This window comes from Takifugu flavidus, chromosome 13 (genome assembly GCF_003711565.1).
Source record: "Takifugu flavidus isolate HTHZ2018 chromosome 13, ASM371156v2, whole genome shotgun sequence".
In the NCBI taxonomy this organism is placed as follows: domain Eukaryota; kingdom Metazoa; phylum Chordata; class Actinopteri; order Tetraodontiformes; family Tetraodontidae; genus Takifugu; species Takifugu flavidus.
The window spans coordinates 2,643,410-2,660,484 of NC_079532.1; the positions used below are offsets into that span (position 1 = coordinate 2,643,410).

At 44.4% G+C, this 17,075-nt stretch overlaps 1 protein-coding gene across 3 annotated transcripts in view; it reads left to right on the forward strand.

Moving 5' to 3' along the window:
- The first annotated feature begins 9,454 nt into the window (after positions 1–9,454).
- trim44 (tripartite motif containing 44) overlaps positions 9,455–17,075 on the forward strand; it is a 28,947-nt gene continuing 21,326 nt past the window's right edge. The window contains exons 1-3 of one of the 3 annotated variants that reach the window (XM_057051579.1): positions 9,455–9,587; positions 10,756–11,375; positions 11,843–11,920. In XM_057051579.1, coding sequence (XP_056907559.1) covers positions 10,788–11,375; positions 11,843–11,920 — 666 coding nt within the window. In that variant the 5' untranslated portion in view covers positions 9,455–9,587; positions 10,756–10,787. Of the gene's footprint in view, positions 9,588–9,787; positions 10,075–10,233; positions 10,424–10,755; positions 11,376–11,842; positions 11,921–17,075 lie in introns of those variants that run through there. The other 2 variants (XM_057051577.1, XM_057051578.1) reach the window with 2 other exon arrangements.

A 17,075-nucleotide genomic window follows, 5' to 3' on the forward strand; every position in this document is an offset into this window, starting at 1 on the left:
ACGTTCAGCACAACTATGTGCCCGGCGCTAAGCAGGAAAGCCAAGGACGTGTGGGACACAGGTTCAAACACGCCCCCGTGTTTGACAGGACACACAGGATGGGGTTTGCTGAGCGTGAGCATGCATGCTGAAAGCACGTTAGTGAAGGCGTAGTCAGGCCAGGTCGCGACCTCAGTCGTGCTCTGTGTTAAAAAGACACCGTTCTTTGCTTCATCCCCCAAATTTCCCTCTGAACTGCAGTAATGTTCATCACGAGGGCTCATAAAGACAAAAAGGCGTCTGTTGGCGCCGGCGCCGCCAGCGGGCACCGTATCCTACGCCTATTTCACGATTCGTAAGCGTGTTATTCACACCCGAGATAGTTGCAGCTAAGCTAATCAATCAGAGCAGATGCCTGTCAGCACGCCGGCCTTCATAGGTATGAGGGTGTTTGACCTACGCTGACGGCCCTCCCCCTCCCCCTCCCCCCCACCTTCATCCCCTCCCAGGTGTTCTCATAATTCACAGGGGCCTCAAATCCCACTCGGGCATTCCTGGACTTCAGAGGCACATCGGCAGACGAAAGCCCGGATTTATGGCTCACTGACGGACCGGGGGGGGGGGGGGGGGTGGACTATTCTTCAAAGAGGAGGACGAGGTTGTTGTTCTCTCCTCCGCTCGCTCGTGTATAATAATGGGGCTCTCTGTGTCCCCCCTCGCCTCCGACAGCTGGACAGCCCACTCATGGGTTTACACTCACAGGCACAGTTTGGGAAATTTTAGCTCGCACTGCAACACTGTTATTGTTTTATCAGGAGGTGACCTTGGCAAGAGAAATGTCGCTTTTTACACAAATTCCTAAATAGCAGCAGCCCCTGCGATTAGATTTCCCGTGACTTATTGGAAGCTGGGCGGCTGCGCATCTGTCCACGGATGAATGTGCCGCGGGTTTTTTTTGGGGGGGTTCTGTTGCTTAGGCAGTTACATCGCAGGATCCCCCGCATGAAATTGATGGATGTGTTTAATGGCGTGAGTCTCAGGCAGATGTGTAATGAACCCTGCTTTGTTTCTGTAACATTTGATGATGGATCGCGATGGAAGGCCATTTAACAGGCAGCGGCATCTCCCTTTTAACAATACACAGCTCCATGCTGCGGCTGGCACACCCAAAAAACAAAGCCTGGAAGGAAAGCTGGGCGACGAGGGTCCCTGGTCTTTGCTCCCCCTGCATCCCAGACCAGCATCACCAAAGCTGAAATGAAACAAAGCCCAGATCTGTTCGTCCTTTAATCCCCTCGTCTCCTCATCCGCTTTCTGCTGCCATCAGTGTCTCTCAGACAGGATGGACAGCTGATTTTATGGCTGTTACAGCCAATAACCACGGCGGACTGACAGGCTTCGCCGCTCCCACTGCTCAATCAGTCCACTTTGGCCACTCTCCCTTTTCTCAGGCTCTTCTCTGGCTGCAATAAGAACTAAACCTGCATCTTCTGTCTTCCATCAGAAGCAGAGGCAAGAAGTACGTCAGGCGGTAAAACATTTTAATAGCAGAGATTACAAAAAAATGACTCTCCCTGGAGAGAGCACGGCTAACCTGCCTCGTTGCAGGAGAGTTACATGCATGCATTCCGGACTTCTGCTGGCCCTGAAGTGACACTGAGGGTATAAATAGAGCAGAGCCACAGATCACTCTGCCAGGCAGAATATGGCATCTGCTGTGCTGGGAGTGCAAAGTGTTTGAGAGCCTTTAAAGCTCTCTCCACCCCCCTTTCCCCTTCTCGCTCTCATCTTTCTGCCTCCTCTGTACTTTCCTCTGCAGCTCCCTCTTTCCCCTCACCTTCCCCTTTTTCCTGCTCTTTCTTCCCCCTCCCTCTCGTCCGCACCTTTCTTGGCAGCTGCTGCCACACGTCCGGGCATTCTGGAGCCGCATTTTTAGTTTCAGCTATCGGTTTTCTAAACATGCTGAGATATCGGAGAGGGCGTGAAAACAAACAGCAGGGAATAAGAACAGGATATTAGGAGTTCATGGCGGGCTTTTCTCTTTTTTTAATGATAGTTTACACATTCTTCTGTCCTAATGTTTCTCATGTAAAATCAATTTAATCTCTGGAAACATCAGATAAAAGGGAGAATATTGTCTCTTATAGGTTCTTTCCCACCCAAAGCGGATTATCAAATTCTTTAGACACAGACATTAATTTCCCTGCCTGCTTCCAGTATAACTATTAGAGAGAGTTCTGTCTCCCCCACCTCACAGGACGACAATGTGGACAAGAGAATATTACACACAGAGCCCAGTCTATTGACACTTTACACCCACGTTCTCCCCTTCACATACACACACACACACACACATGCACACATGCACACACACTGTACAGACATTCAGAGAGAGAATGAATTACACTGGGTTCATTCAGCTATGGATTTTTCTGTTTATTTCCCAGAAGCGTCCCACTTAATCTCATAATCTGCTTTCGCCGTGCCTAGTCTTTTATCCCACAAAGACACACAGGTGTGCATGCACAGACACACACGCACGTCCACGCCCACACACAAAGGAATGTCAGTCACATTAATAAACAGCTTAACTATCATTAGATTTGCATTTTTAAACAATTTGTGTATTCTTTCTGCTGCTCTCCTCCGTTTTTTCCATCATCATCCCTCGTGCACTTTCTTCCCCTCTTTGTCATCAGCATGTGCCTTTAACATCTGCGTGCTGATTCAGCACAACGTCCTCTCCCTCCCTCGGGCACTCCTGCAATCTTCAGACTTGATATTCGACACCCAGAGGGGGGATGAGTGTGTGTCTGTGTATGTGTGTGTGTGTGTGTGTGTGTGGGGGGGGGGGGGTGCCGCCATCAGGAAGATGAAGAACTGTCCAACCGTCAGTCAGAGAGCCGCTGTCTTTTCATCTCTTTGTTTGCTTCGCAGCCGAAGTGAAGGAGGAATTCGATCTCCATCTTTTCATCCACTTCTTTCTCTCCGTCCCCACACTCGCCCTGTTCCCCCAAAACTATTAACTGTTTCTATTTTCCCCTTCAACCTGCACTTCCTCTTCCTCATCACCTCTGCATCTCGTTCTTTCTCCCCACTCCCTGAACAACATCAGAGCTGTGCAAAAATATTTGATTTTGTTTGCCCGGCCGCGGAGGTATATCTGAATTGACAACATGCGAATCCTTTTCACCTTTAAACCTGTAAATACTCCAGGGAATATCGTCAAACTCTCTCTCTCTCACCCTCCGACCCCCCCCCCCCACCCACCCCCAACATTTGACTGGCAGTTTTGACATTACCTCAGCGTCAACAGCAGCGGACACAGATGGAGATGAATAGAAGCTCCACGTGAAAAGAAAATGATGTGTTTGGGGTAAGGGAAGCTCTCGGTTGTCAGGTTCCAGTGGCCAATGTGTTCCCCGTGTAATTTCCAAGCCCCAGCGTGTGGAAACTCTTAAATGTGATCGGCGCACTCAGAACTGGTTTGGCAGTCAAACACAGTCTGCCTTGTCTAGAGGGAGCGGGCTAAATTTGAGCATTCAAAGGTGTCCCTTTCTTTTTCTTCCACTCTGTGCTTGAAGACTTCACAGCCTCTGAACACACACATCTTTGGATTTCTGTCTTTGTGGGAACTTTTATTGACATAATACATCACCCAGCTACCCATCCCATCTAAGCCTAACCTAAACCAAGTTCTGACCTCAGCCTTAAAACCATGTCTTAACCCTCAAACACCCTTTCAAGTTGTGGGGACAGGCCAAATTGGCCCATACTTCAGAAAAATGTCCTCACCTTGCAAGTAGAATAATTGTTTTAGTACTCAATATGTTGAAAATACAAGGCCATACACACACACACACACACACACACACACACACACACACACACACACATACACACACATCTCTGAGCTGTTCCTCTTTCAGTTCTTTGTAAGCTGAGTGCTGGACAGTCGTCCTGAGCTTTGGACGGTTCAGTTGCTCTCGCCGCAGCTATTCATGCTGAGAATTTTCCAGTGCTAGGGCGCCATACGTCAGGGGCACAGAGGAACATTGTGACCCGGCGCCCATGTCCAGGGGCCTGGCGAAAGGGGGGGCCACAGAGAACAACACTGAATGCCATTGTTATGTGGCACCCACAGTGTCCGAGGGTATGATCTCATGTCAGAAACCGGTCCAGCTGTACGCCTTTGAGAGGGAGCGCCATTGATCCAACGCGCTGTCCATGTTTGAGTTGACTTGCCTGCGAGGGCTGTTTATCCATTTATTACGTGCTGCTTTCCACACTCACTTCCTCCGTATTAACATTCCAGATGCCTGGGACCTGATGAACATGTTGATGATGTCCTCGACTGCCCCCGAGACAAACGTGCACCCTCGCTTCCTGTGACATCATGTATACACTTGTGACTGGTGGCAAAGAAAAACGAGTGTTTGATGAGGAGCACAAAGCTAAAATGACCCGAGACGCGTAACAAGGTGATTCTATTCATCAGCTTTGGATTGATAAACTAGGTCACACTACCACAAGAAAGGACCGGAGTTACACAGGGGCATTATTATTAAATTATTTTCCTCTGCAGTAACCATTAAGTTTGGCCTGCGTTAATGTGAATCCCCAAAGAACTAGTGACAGCGTAAGATAAGGACTGTGGTTTCCGCATTCCCATAAAAAAGAATGAAAAAAAGACCCTGTGTGTTCCCTCAAAACACTGCGGGGCCAAGGGGGTAATTTCCAAGATAATAAATGACATAAACTCGGCTGACCTTCTTTAATGAACAACATGGGGTAGGAGGTGGTGCTAACGCAGTGCTGCTTCGGCTCCCAAACAGCCAGCTGTTGTACTCCATCACACGGAAATACTTGAAAATGTCAGACTCATCAAATTTAATGAAGGTCGACTAAAAGGAGACGCACTAACATCTTGCAGATGCAGTATGATACCACTTACTGATCAAGTTAGCTCAATTTTGTCTCTCCCCTCTGAATAGAAGTCACCTTTAAAACATACATCACCTGTCGGTAACTGTTACTGTCATATTTGCATATTTGTCACATCGAGAACTTTCCTGCTTTACTGTACGTTTCTCATTAAAGCCCATTAAATGTGGTCTGATCCTCACGGCCCGTCATCAAATCCTCTGTTTGGGAAAGAAATCAAACCAATTGTCACTTCCTGAGAAAAAACTGGACAGAGAAAAAGATCCCATCTCACTAAAATAACTCACTAATTACTTAATAACTTATAAAAGAGCTTCCACAAGCCGGAATATGCAGGGAAAATTTACCAACACCTCTTTAGCCATGTTGGATGATTCAGAACATCGTTAGAATCATCTCCTGACACACTGACTTTGCTGTTCCAAGCAAAAGGTGGACCGTGAACTTTCACTGGAAGCCGGCAGCTGCACATCAACGACCTTGGAATGGCCGTGCAAGACAGTTACTGTGGTTACAGAGTGTGTAGGAGGCTGATAAGGGAAGCATATGGATCAGACGGGTGCAGACCAGGATGGAATCCTACACACGGTTCATTGGCTTTATGTGTTCTGTTGCACTTGGTGTCTCGGATAGCAGGCTTTAGCTCTGCCGAGCGTGTTTGCATGCTCAAACTAGCACAGAGCTTCTTACTGCAGTGAAGCTGGGACAGGACACGGTGCAAGAAGACTTTTTAAAGTTAAGAATAATCTTAAGAAAAGGGGATATTAAAAAGGAATAACTGTCGAACGGTGCGTTCTCTGTTTATCACAGTATCTTTAATAGCTTAAAAAAAACATATCTTATCACTCATATCTTATCATTAAGTCCACTGGCTTATTAAAACTAAGATGGAGAGTGGATTTAGTAAACAGATGGGAGGCATTATTGATTAAATGACTAATTGATTGAATCTGCAGCAACTAAGCTGAGTATTGATTCTCTGGCAAGAGATGTGGAAACATGACAGGGTTTTTAAAGTTTTAATGGCCTCCCAAAGGTCACGAGAATAGTCAGAATTAATTAGCTTTTATCTGTGACAGAATCTGCAGCTAATAGTGTTATAATAACTTTGATAATGAACGTTCAAAGACAGAATGTTTAATCCTCGTGACTGACATTAACTGTTATCTGCAGCAGTAGCCTGCTGAAAAATGGCTTCAACTCATGGCAGCTTTTTATTTCATTTTATGAGGGTGGATTAATTTAAAATGGCAATTGTAATAACCGTAATATAGATAGATAGATAGATAGATAGATAGATAGATAGATAGATAGATAGATAGATAGATAGATAGATAGATAGATAGATAGATAGATAGATAGATAGATAGATAGATAGATAGATAGAGAGGGGGGTAGAAGTGATTAAATCCTGATCACCAACAAACTTACAAAGTAGGGAGCAAGTGAGGGATCTCCATTAACTTGCAGCCCAGCTACCCTCATGTTCCTTTGGTGTATCTCTGCTATTTCATTTAGGGTCAAGATTTAAGATTTTCCATTGTCATATCCACAATATTTACAGCAGCAGTCACTTAAAAATGAAATGCTAAGGTCCCAAGCCCCAGAAAAATATAGTGAATATAAGAAGTTAAAAAAAAGAAAATGGGATCAGACCAGGCTGATTTGATGGATGCAAGATTCTGACACTTACTGTTACTGTACAGCTTCCACAGCATTCAGCTACATGCTAGCATGAATAATTCATCCTGCACAGAGACATTTAACTGGTTTACCTGTTCCACTCAATGAGCTCATACTCCCTGTAAAAGCAGCATTAGAGGGCAGGAGGAGCGGAATGTGCTGCCCTGTGCGTCCATCCGTCATATGTTTTTCCTTCCTCCTCTGACCTGTATATTAGTGTTCGCTGTCTTAGATCAGTCTTGACAGCACACACACACACACACACACACACACAGACACACACACACAACACATACACAACCACACACATACCCATATAGCCTCATATGTCTATCTTTGTGGTGCTTTCATAGACATAATACATTACCACGGCCCCTACCCTAGCCCTACCCATTAATGCTAAACCCCTAACCCTATCCCTGATTTAAGCTCAATCCTGACCTCAATCTTAAAACCACGTCTTAACCATCAAACAGTCTTTTGAAGTTGTCAAGAGCAACAGAACACACGGTTGAAAATGGCCCCACTTTGCAAAAAACGTCCTGGGATTTTGCTAACAGAATGAGCATTTTGCAACTCAATATGTAGCAAATAGAAGAGAGATGAATGAGATTTAAACTCTACTCTGAGTTCCAGTTCCTTTTGGATCATTTTATTCATCATAGATTAACTCTAATGCTTTATTGGAATAAACTCATTTCATAAATACAAAATAACCTTTCACAGCTGTGAATTGTTCAGTTTAACGCTGTACACAGCTCTGACGGGTTCAAGGAAAAGGCAAGAACAAGCAGAAACATTTTCAGAGCACACACAGGAAGACAGGGGATTGTAAAAAATAACAGGAGGTTAAGGAAATGAGAGATGGTAACACACTCAGCAAACGCTGCTCTGACACCCACTTTATCTGGAGCCCAACAGCCACCTCATGCCAATAAAACAATGTTAGGACTGATGAATTCAGTTAGTGTTCTCACTCTGTTCTGGGCTGCCAAGGCTTCTTCCAGTCAGTCTTTCCGAGAACGTAATGTGCTTGGAGTGGATGACTTTCACACAGGCATTTCTCAGCAGCATAAATTCAATTTATACATGAATAGATTTAGTTCTTACTGCGTGTCAGACAGCCCTGGCTGAAGAAATTAAAATCACTGGCACACTTTTATTGTGTTGGTTAATAAGCCTCTGCTGTGGGTCTATTCTTTAAAGAGCAGCACTTTGATGCATTTTACATTGACCATGTGTGCTTCAGTTTTGTAATTCAGTTCTTTGCAAACCCTTTTGAATTTTTAATCCCAGTGTTGACAGTTTTCCAAATCCAAATTTCAGTTTTTATCAGCCAGTTAGCATATAGCTTAAGTTAGTCTGATGAATAATAAGATGTTGCCAGTAAAACCTTCCTGAGTCATCCATTACTTTCAGATTATGGCGATAAATATGGCTGCACTTGTAAAATAATCCCCTTCAAATAGCTCAAAACCTGTCATTGTTCAGAACACTAGAAGCTTACTTGGAATGACAGTTATGGTTTTTGGTGGTGCGCCGTTCAAGCGGGGGTAACAGTCAGAACTGATTTGAAAGTGCGGCTCTGCAGCCTCTTTAGATCTCGCTGCATAGAACAGCTTGTTTTTCATCATCTCTGTGTCTCTACAGACCTCTAATCCCCCTCTACTGTTTGGCAGTGCCAGTTTTTGGAGGGTTAAGGCGCGAACAGAAGGGGAGAAAACAAACATGATAATTACAAACTCTCCATTAACAGTAGTTTTGAAATTCATTGTCTCATCCAGCTGAACCCACTCATCTTCTCACATAATGGCAGTAACTTGTAAGCCTCAGCTGTCACTCAGTGTGCTGTTATCTACTGGATGGATGGATGGATGGATGGATGGATGGATGGATGGATGGATGGATGGATGGATGGATGGAGGGATGGAGGGATGGAGGGATGGATGGATGTTTTCTCATATAATTCTCTCATATACTATAGTCTCATCAACAAGCATCATAGATCTACTGCAAGTGAAACATTGAATGATTTTTTTAGGAAATATATGAAATCTCCCTCATTAAAACTCAAGTCAGGTCCCACGAGATTATTTAGTATCTCAGGTGATTCTGTATTTCTGGTCTGTAAGCTCTGGGCAGGTCCCCAAGATATTATTCTAATGGATTATTCTTTTATAGGACCATTTTACACTTTCACAGTGTAAGAAGGCCTAAATAATATATATATATATATATATATATATATATATATATTATATATATATATACATTTTTCTTATCCTTTATTCTGATGAATGTCTTTGAGAAAAGCTATGAATGATACATTTTTTTTAAAAAGATTGATTTTTATTTTTAACCTTCCTCTGTACAAGAAAGTAGCCCACAGTGTCAGACAACATATTTGCAAAATCCCATGTCTTGTTTTTAATATTGGAAAGAGAGACAGACTGCGGTGGCCATGACAGCTACTTGTTCTGCAGTTAAAGATGCAAAACATGAAAACAGTGTTTTTAGTATAATTGCACCCCAGAAACCCAGGGGATCGTTCCAAGGAAACAGACTAAAAACAGCGCAGATGAAATATCCTGGATAGTTTATTAATGTTGTTGAAAGAAAGACAAAAAGACATAAAGATGCAGGGGTGATAATCAAAGGTGTCCTAGCAGACTGTCTACTATGCATATCCTTCTGTTGAGCTGTCTGTTTTTGCAGCACATTCTGCTGATCATGAAAAAAACCTGGAAGGTGGCAGTGTTAGATGTCTAAACATAGCATGTTTTGACTTAAAGCATTGGCAAATGATGCAGGCAAATGCCCTTAAGAGAAAGAGAACAGCATGTAAGTGTTTCATTTTTTAAAACGTTGCAGTCACGGGCTCTTTGATCACAACCGAACACAGTATCTTTTTTTAAAAAAGAGTGGGGTTTTATGGACTGCTTGGAGGACTCCTCTTCTTTTCTGGCGAGTCACAAAATGAGGTAATGTTTCTTTTTGTTTTTTCCCCTTAACTAAGTGTAAATGTGAGTTAATATGCAATAATTATCTTTAGTTGTAGTGACAAAGCCAACATTGTATTGTAATTAACAGCTGTTTGTTGAATTTGTAAGTCTGTAACTGCAATAGTCTTTGTGCTGATGCTTCGCTCCCACCAGCGTGTGCACTGACACGGACTCTACAGTAAATCACGCACACACACGCACACACACAGAGGCAGGAAGTAGAAAAAAAGCCCAACCAGCAATAAGGAAGTAGCTAAACGCGGTCCTTTTGGAGCTTTAGCCCGTGTGTTGTTAAAACCTGCGGGGCAGCTCAAGCGACGAAGCAGCGGCGGCTGTGCTACGGAAGTTAGCCCTACTGCTAATTATGTCAACGGCGACTCCGCGTTTTCTTGAAATAAAGCATGAAGTAGAAGACAGGGAGACAGGAGAAGAAGGACCGAGAGTGTAACCGGCGATCCCCAAAAGGGTAAGAGAAATGCCGGCCTCCAGCTGGCAGAGAGGGGATGTGGACGTCCGAGAGTTTTCTGTACAATACTGCACTTTTCACCGGATGTTTACCTCAGCGGTGGGCATTCACTGCTGCACACACACCATCTGTGTGTGTGTGTGTGTGTGTGTGTCTGAGTGAGTGTGTGAGAGAGAGAGAGGAAAAGAGAGGTGTCTCTGGGGATAATAAATATTTCTCCCTGTACATTTGTATGTGTGTTCTGTTGCTCTTGATCCTCTGAGTTATACTCCAGGAGAGTCAGCTGAAAGGGCATCCAGTACGCCACATGAAAAGGTCAGGGCCTGTAGAGAGAGCGAGCTGGGAGGAGGTGAGCTTGTGTGTCTGGTGCAAACTCAGTCAGCACTTTGTGTGTCAGTAAACAACAGTGTGTGTTTGCTCAGGAAGACACAGCATTGGCCACAGATGGGGTCTCCCTGTTTATTGCCCTTGACAAATACTGTAACTACTGCGTGTATGTGCTGCGGGTGTATCCTGAGGACTTGGGCCCCCCTCCACATGCGTCACCTGTTTGAGGGAATATTATATCAGAGGGGATTAGTCCAGATGATCTTGGGCACTCTGCCATGCAAATACGAGAGCTGTTCACTGAAGGTCGCGGCTATTTTTAACTTGTCGTTTTTTTCTGTGTGTCTCCTATAGGATTTTTGTTTCTTATTGAAATTTTAGCCACTATGGACCACAAAGAAGACCACCAACAAGGAGCTACGTCGCTGAACAATGAGGAGTTGCCGCAGATGGACGGGACATGCGACGCCTGTGAGCCCGATGAAGCCCAAATGGCCACTCTAGTGTGTCACAAATGCAGCTTTGCTTTCTGTCCTCTCCATGCGGAGAGACATGTCATCAGCACACATCACCTATTAGCGCCCTATAATCATGATAATACTACAGCTAATGGACTCGGCTCCATCAAAGACAACAGCTTTGGAGGTGGAGCCGGTGGTGAGGCTGGAATGGGAGGAAATCAGAGGGTTGTGGGGGGCGACGCTGGGTTAAAGAGACTGCTGAGTGGTTTGGAGGTGGAGCCTGTGGTGGGAGAGGGGCCTGTGGGTGCAGAAGCAGGGCAGGAGGTCTCTGTTTCAGCAGATCAGAAAAGGGACACCGTGACGGTAGAGAGACTGCGCTGCATGGAGCATGAACAGGAGGGTTCTCTCTACTGTAAGATGGATGAGAAGATCATCTGTGTGGTGTGCGCGGTGCAAGGTGAACACTGTGCACATGAGATCATCACCCTGCAGGAGGCCTACCTGTGGCAAAAGGTGAGGAACACTGAGTGTGATAAATCACACATCTGTAATTCAGTATTATACACTAAGCAAGAGCCCATCACATTCAGAACACAACAATATAACACAACCACCCACCACACCATCACTCATAAAGCGATTCAATTACATGGAAACTTAATTAAACTATATGGGAACAGTGAAAGCTGAGATTAATAATACCTCCATGTCCATTTGGCTTCATGCCACCTCAGAAATTTTTGCTGCGACTGTATTAAATAGATCAAGTCATTTGTTGAAGTATTCTAATTTTTTCCGTGATGGCGGCTAAATGCATCATTGCTGGGGCCTGAAACTGCTCTAAATCTTTAGAATCAAAAGTCTTCTATGCATGAGTATGCACGATGGTGCAGGATGTGCTGGCATAAGAAAATCACCTCCCACCTCTTTGCCTTTAATCCTCCATCCCTGTTGTGTCGTGTGTCTGGTCTTTCCCACAGGGCAGACAGGGTTACGACCTACTGGGCTCTACCCAACAGATGGCCGAGAAGATCAAAACCAAGTGGACCAGCCCAGAGGTGAGTGCAAACTGCTGCACGCGGAACGCTTAAATCAAAGCTATAGGGCGGCCATTATTTTTAGAAAACTTCCTCCGGAGCACGGAGCACAGCTGTTATCCTTTAATGAGTTCAAACCCAGTCAGATCGAATCAAAATGGCAGTTTCTCTGTGGCAGTGAAAGAATGACCTTGAGAACGTTGGAAACCTGTTCACGCTGGTTTGCACTTGATTGCATTTAGATGTTTTTTCTCCCCGTGTAAACGTCATTTCAGCATGTACAGGGTGATGTAACCGCTGCAGACGGCGCATGCGAAACCGCGCTGTGCATTACTCCTAATTTTCATCTTTGTTTTTTCAGCCTTTAAAAAATGTCTGCTTTTTCGACCGTGTCAGCCAGCCTGTCAGTTTAGCACCGTGGCCACTGCAGATCCATTTTTCTTTTTTAGATGCCGGGCGGTTCTCCAGCCACCCATGTGCGTGACTTTCCGAACGAGTCCAGCTTTGAGAGCACAAACTTGTGATTTATTTTTTTTTCCTACCTTGAATCAGGGGCGGTTTATTTTAAAGGTTGCGTCTGTGGGATTAGAGGCTGATCCCAGTTCCCAGGCTTCATCTAAGGTTAAAAAAAAAGAAAGATTATACCTGGGATTAGGCCACCAGAAACACAAGGTAGAGCTTTTACTTCCTTCTCGCTAATAAACGGAGTAGATGAGCAGACGCTGCATCGGTGTAGAGCATGCAGCGGGGCAGATGTAATAGTCTGGAATAAAATAAAAAGAGATTAGAAAGAGCTTATGTTACAAAAGCATGTGGTGGGAGCCAATTAGTTTAGTCCATCACCTCACAGATCAGAGATGGGATCCATTTACTGTCTGCAAATTCTGCCCAATAATTATGGTGAGATGTCTCTGTGATTAATGAGTCATGTCTTTTTCAGACGTGAGGTGACGTCACCATTCGTCATTTAGGCGTGGTTACGCCATTTTTTTACTAGATACAGAAGAACCCAGCTATGTGGTGCCATCTCCTGCTTTTTCAAGTCGCGTGATTGTTCAACTATAGATAGGCTAGTTATCAACTACCTGCTTCCATGCACTGAAGCTGAATTTAACAACACTTATGAAACCCTCATAATTCATATGAGCGGTAAGCACCAGCAGTGATGGAGTACAAAGTTTCATGTTTGCACTGTGCAGGAGAACAGACATTTTTCTTTTTGATTTGTTCTTTCACACGTCTGCTATATTCAGACTCGGAGGCGGAGATTTTTATCCCCGTGCTGGCCTTATTTCAACCTTTTTTTCCCACTCTCCACATCTCAAAAAGCGTGCAGCTGGCACACACTCGCTCGCCGTCACCTTTCTCTTTCCATATCGACCACAACAAAAATTCTGCAAATTGAATTTTCACAACAAGTCAACCTTGAAACCTGTGGCTGTATTTCCATTACAGATGCTATAGCTGGGGCATGTACTGCCACAGACTGTTAGGTAATGTTCAGCCAGAGACGTTTCAATGAGGCGCGGGTTCAGGGATGTGCAGCTATAGGGCTCAGCCGTGCACTCACCAGTCAGTGGGAGCACTTTCAGACACCAGCTGCAGTCTGTGCACGCTTAATATATTGTCTGAACTCAGAGGAGAGTAATTGCACAGAGGAGGTGAGCTCCTCTCAGTACCTGAGGTGATTCTGCTCAGGTACGGTGGCATTATGTGGAAGGTTAATGTCCCTGGGCAGAAAGAGGTAAATGGCGTGCAGCACTACGGCTTTAGAATTATCATAGTCAAATATCAATGCAGCCCCGAGGATTTCCTGAACATTTAGTTTGATGCTGTTGCACGGCAGAGATGTGCTGTGTTCAGAGGGACTCTTGTGGATTTCTTCGCACGTCCATTAAAAGTGTAAGCATGTTTTATGGATGACGAAAAGAAGAGGTAAAGGTAGGACGCTATGCTTGGAAAAGAAAAGGTGTAAGCCCCCGTCTCCGTGGCGAGGGATGGAGATTGCAGAGATTTCGCCCTCAGCCGGTGTTTGCTTATTAAGTCGAGCCCACTTAATTAGGTGCCTTGCTGCAGGTGTGGGGGTTTTAATCTCTCAGAGCTCATATCTCCAGATGCCACATGGGAGCGGGACATAGCACAGAAACTTTGACGAGGCTGCGCGGCGACTAACAACAGGGGGGCCGGAACTGTAACGCGAGGAGCCTCGTCGAATATCTGCAGACAGAGATCTCAGGGTTAGCATGATGCAGCTCCAAACCAGGACACCCAGTCATCAGCAGCACTCGTCTCACTCTTATGATTTATTCAGCCACACTCCAACACGCGGGGTTTCTTTAAGGCCTATGGAGCAGAGAGGGGTCCGCTGTCTTCAAGTAGCTTTGCACAGAGTTAAAAATGTGAACAGCCGTGCGGCGGCTGCATCCTGTTTTCCTGCCTCATAAAAGAGGAGCAGACATATTAAAGCCATCCTCCAAAGCCGAGGCTGAGGAATAGCCGGGTCAGGCATGAAAGACTCGCTCTTTAAGGCTGTCAGTGCTTCTCTGTATCTACCCGCATCATTTTAATGGAATTACTCAGTATCTTTCCCCAGAAAGTTGCTCGGCTGACGCCGCTTCTCCCAGAAGCCATAAAAGGTGGATATTTTCACTCCTCCTTGACACACTGAACCCCCCTTTTTTATTTGCTTTCCCTCTTTTATCCATTTCCTGTGTATTCTTCTTTAGACGATACTCCAGGGAAGGGATTTTTATTTTTTTTGCTGTGCATGAATCGAGCTGCAGCTTTAGAAGGATGATCGGAATTTGTCCCGAGATAAAAGAGAACAAAAGCGTTCTGCGCTCGCTGTGAACAGGGTCAAGTTCAGTTCAGTTCAAACCTGTTTACGATCAATTAGTCAGTTTTAGGTGCTCTTAAACAGCACATCACACACCCAACCAGAGCAACAACAACAACAGCACAGACAGTGAATCAGTTGTGGGAGTGTTCCAGGAATTGGGCTTCATTTTTATTTCACTGTACTGTACAACACACGAGAAGCATTAAAGTTAGATTACATAGTTCTCATTTCTAAATAAAGAGATTCTGCTTCTGCATTTTTCATCACTGAATGTGCAGATTGTTTCCATGAGTATTTACAATACGTAACTTTTTTCTTTTATATAAATGGGAGATTTAGAAGACATTTGATGTATTAGGGTATATTTTTTAGCTATTTTGTGTCGCTAATTACTAATTCAGCTTCAGTTTTCTCATTTTCTGGCCTCAGTGGGGTGGAGTTTTTTGTGTCTGTTGACATTTGCAGTTATTGAATTAAAGTTCAACTGGAACAAAAAAAAAAAATCAGTTTCAGGGAAGCTAGCTGAGTAAAATGGACAAATAAACATAAAAACATGGATAAAGCGATTCCACGCTGGGAGAAGGAATGAGATTTTTAAATCCGCTGTCCAGATGTGTTTGCTCTCATCTCCTGTGCTCACTCTGTCGTCTGTCCCGAAGCCTCGTTTCAAGGCCTCAGCTTAGCTCGCAGCAATGCAAATGAAGATTAGCCCGCATGAGTACTTCTTCCGTGCAAGCGCCATCAATGGGCCAAAGGTCCAAGGGCAGAGGGTCTCCTGTTCTACACACACAAAGAGCCTTGGTCCATCTGCCACCCAGGCCACTGGGACTAAATAGTAGGGTGGGAGGCTTCTGTGTCCGGGAGACTGAGGCGATGGGAGGAGCTGGATGGAGGATGAATGTTCAAGCTTTGTTCCTCCTGATTTATACATCCCATTGTGAAAGCTGTTTTGAATACATGCGTGAACTATTGAACTTTGACGAATTTACACTGAAGTCATTTAGTCACGTCCCTGCAGCACTTAGGTCGCACATGTCATCCAGCTACTTCAAATGCTATTTAGCCTCAAAAGCCTTGCTAGCATCATTCTTACATGCAGTTAGAACCCCGGAGACTGGTTGTAATGCAAAGAGAGCACGACAAGGACATGAGCCTGTTTCTTCTCTTTCTTTGAACTGAAGCACCGTTTCCTGCACAAGGGTTTCCGATTATTAGTGTGCGTGTTTCTGACCACGCTGCCAGAACCTGACCCAATGAGGCTGACCTGAGGGGCTCATATCCTTTAATGGGAACTCGGCTTGTAGTTCACTCCCGTCTAGCCCAGTACTGCTCGGGTGGCCTTCATACAAGAGTGGCTATGAAAAAAAGTTTGCCAGAGGATGATCTCCATGTGACACTAGCACAAATGTCATTGCTGTTTGCCATGACTGCTAAATGCTAAAGCTTGTTAAAGGGATACTTGATATTCATTTCGGACATTAAGATGACATCAGACATCAAAGCTTTATAAAATGTAAAGGGATTACTGAGATTTCCTGTATTATTAGATTAGAATGCAAGCTTTAGCATCTTAGTCATCACACCATGAGCGATGGTTTGAGCTCCTAATTCTTCTTCTGGCACACATTTTTGTGCATGTCTGCTTCACTTCTCACTTCTTCCATGGATTTAATACATGCACATTTATTATTTTCTTCCTCTGTGTTCATATCTTGATTTTACATCACGGCGTGACAGCGCTATGAATCTATTACTTGGAATTTATTTTAAAAAAGCAAAGAAAAATGCAACATTTTATTCTAGATTTTTCATTCACAATTACTTGCACTGATCGATAAATTTAAAAAAAAGAAAAGGAATAGAGTTCTTGCCCACAGAAGAGCAGGGATGCCGTGGCTAATTGAAGCAATTATAACATTTGCAAGCAGAGATCTTGGCAGAGAGACTTTTGCCAATGTGGCAACGTCACGGTTACAGGCAGAGCTAAACAGCTCTTTCAGAGGTTCGCACTAAACAGATGGCTTTCTGTGGTCCAAATAGCCTCTGAAGTCTTTATATACAGATGGGATGCATAGAGTTTAGTTTACCTTCAAGGGATCTGCTTCATGCTGTCACTTACAGCAGGAGAAAATAGTGCCATTATCATTAAAAATGACACCCGTGTCAAAATAACAAACAGAAATTTTCTTTCTTCTTCCTGCTTTGGTGGCTCGATTTTTCAGCGAGTGCATTTATGGATGGCAGGGATTGTGTACGAGATAAATCCCTCCCAACGAGGAGGAAACAATCTGAACAAATGGAATGAGGAGGCGTGAGGAGGATAGTCACAAACAAGCA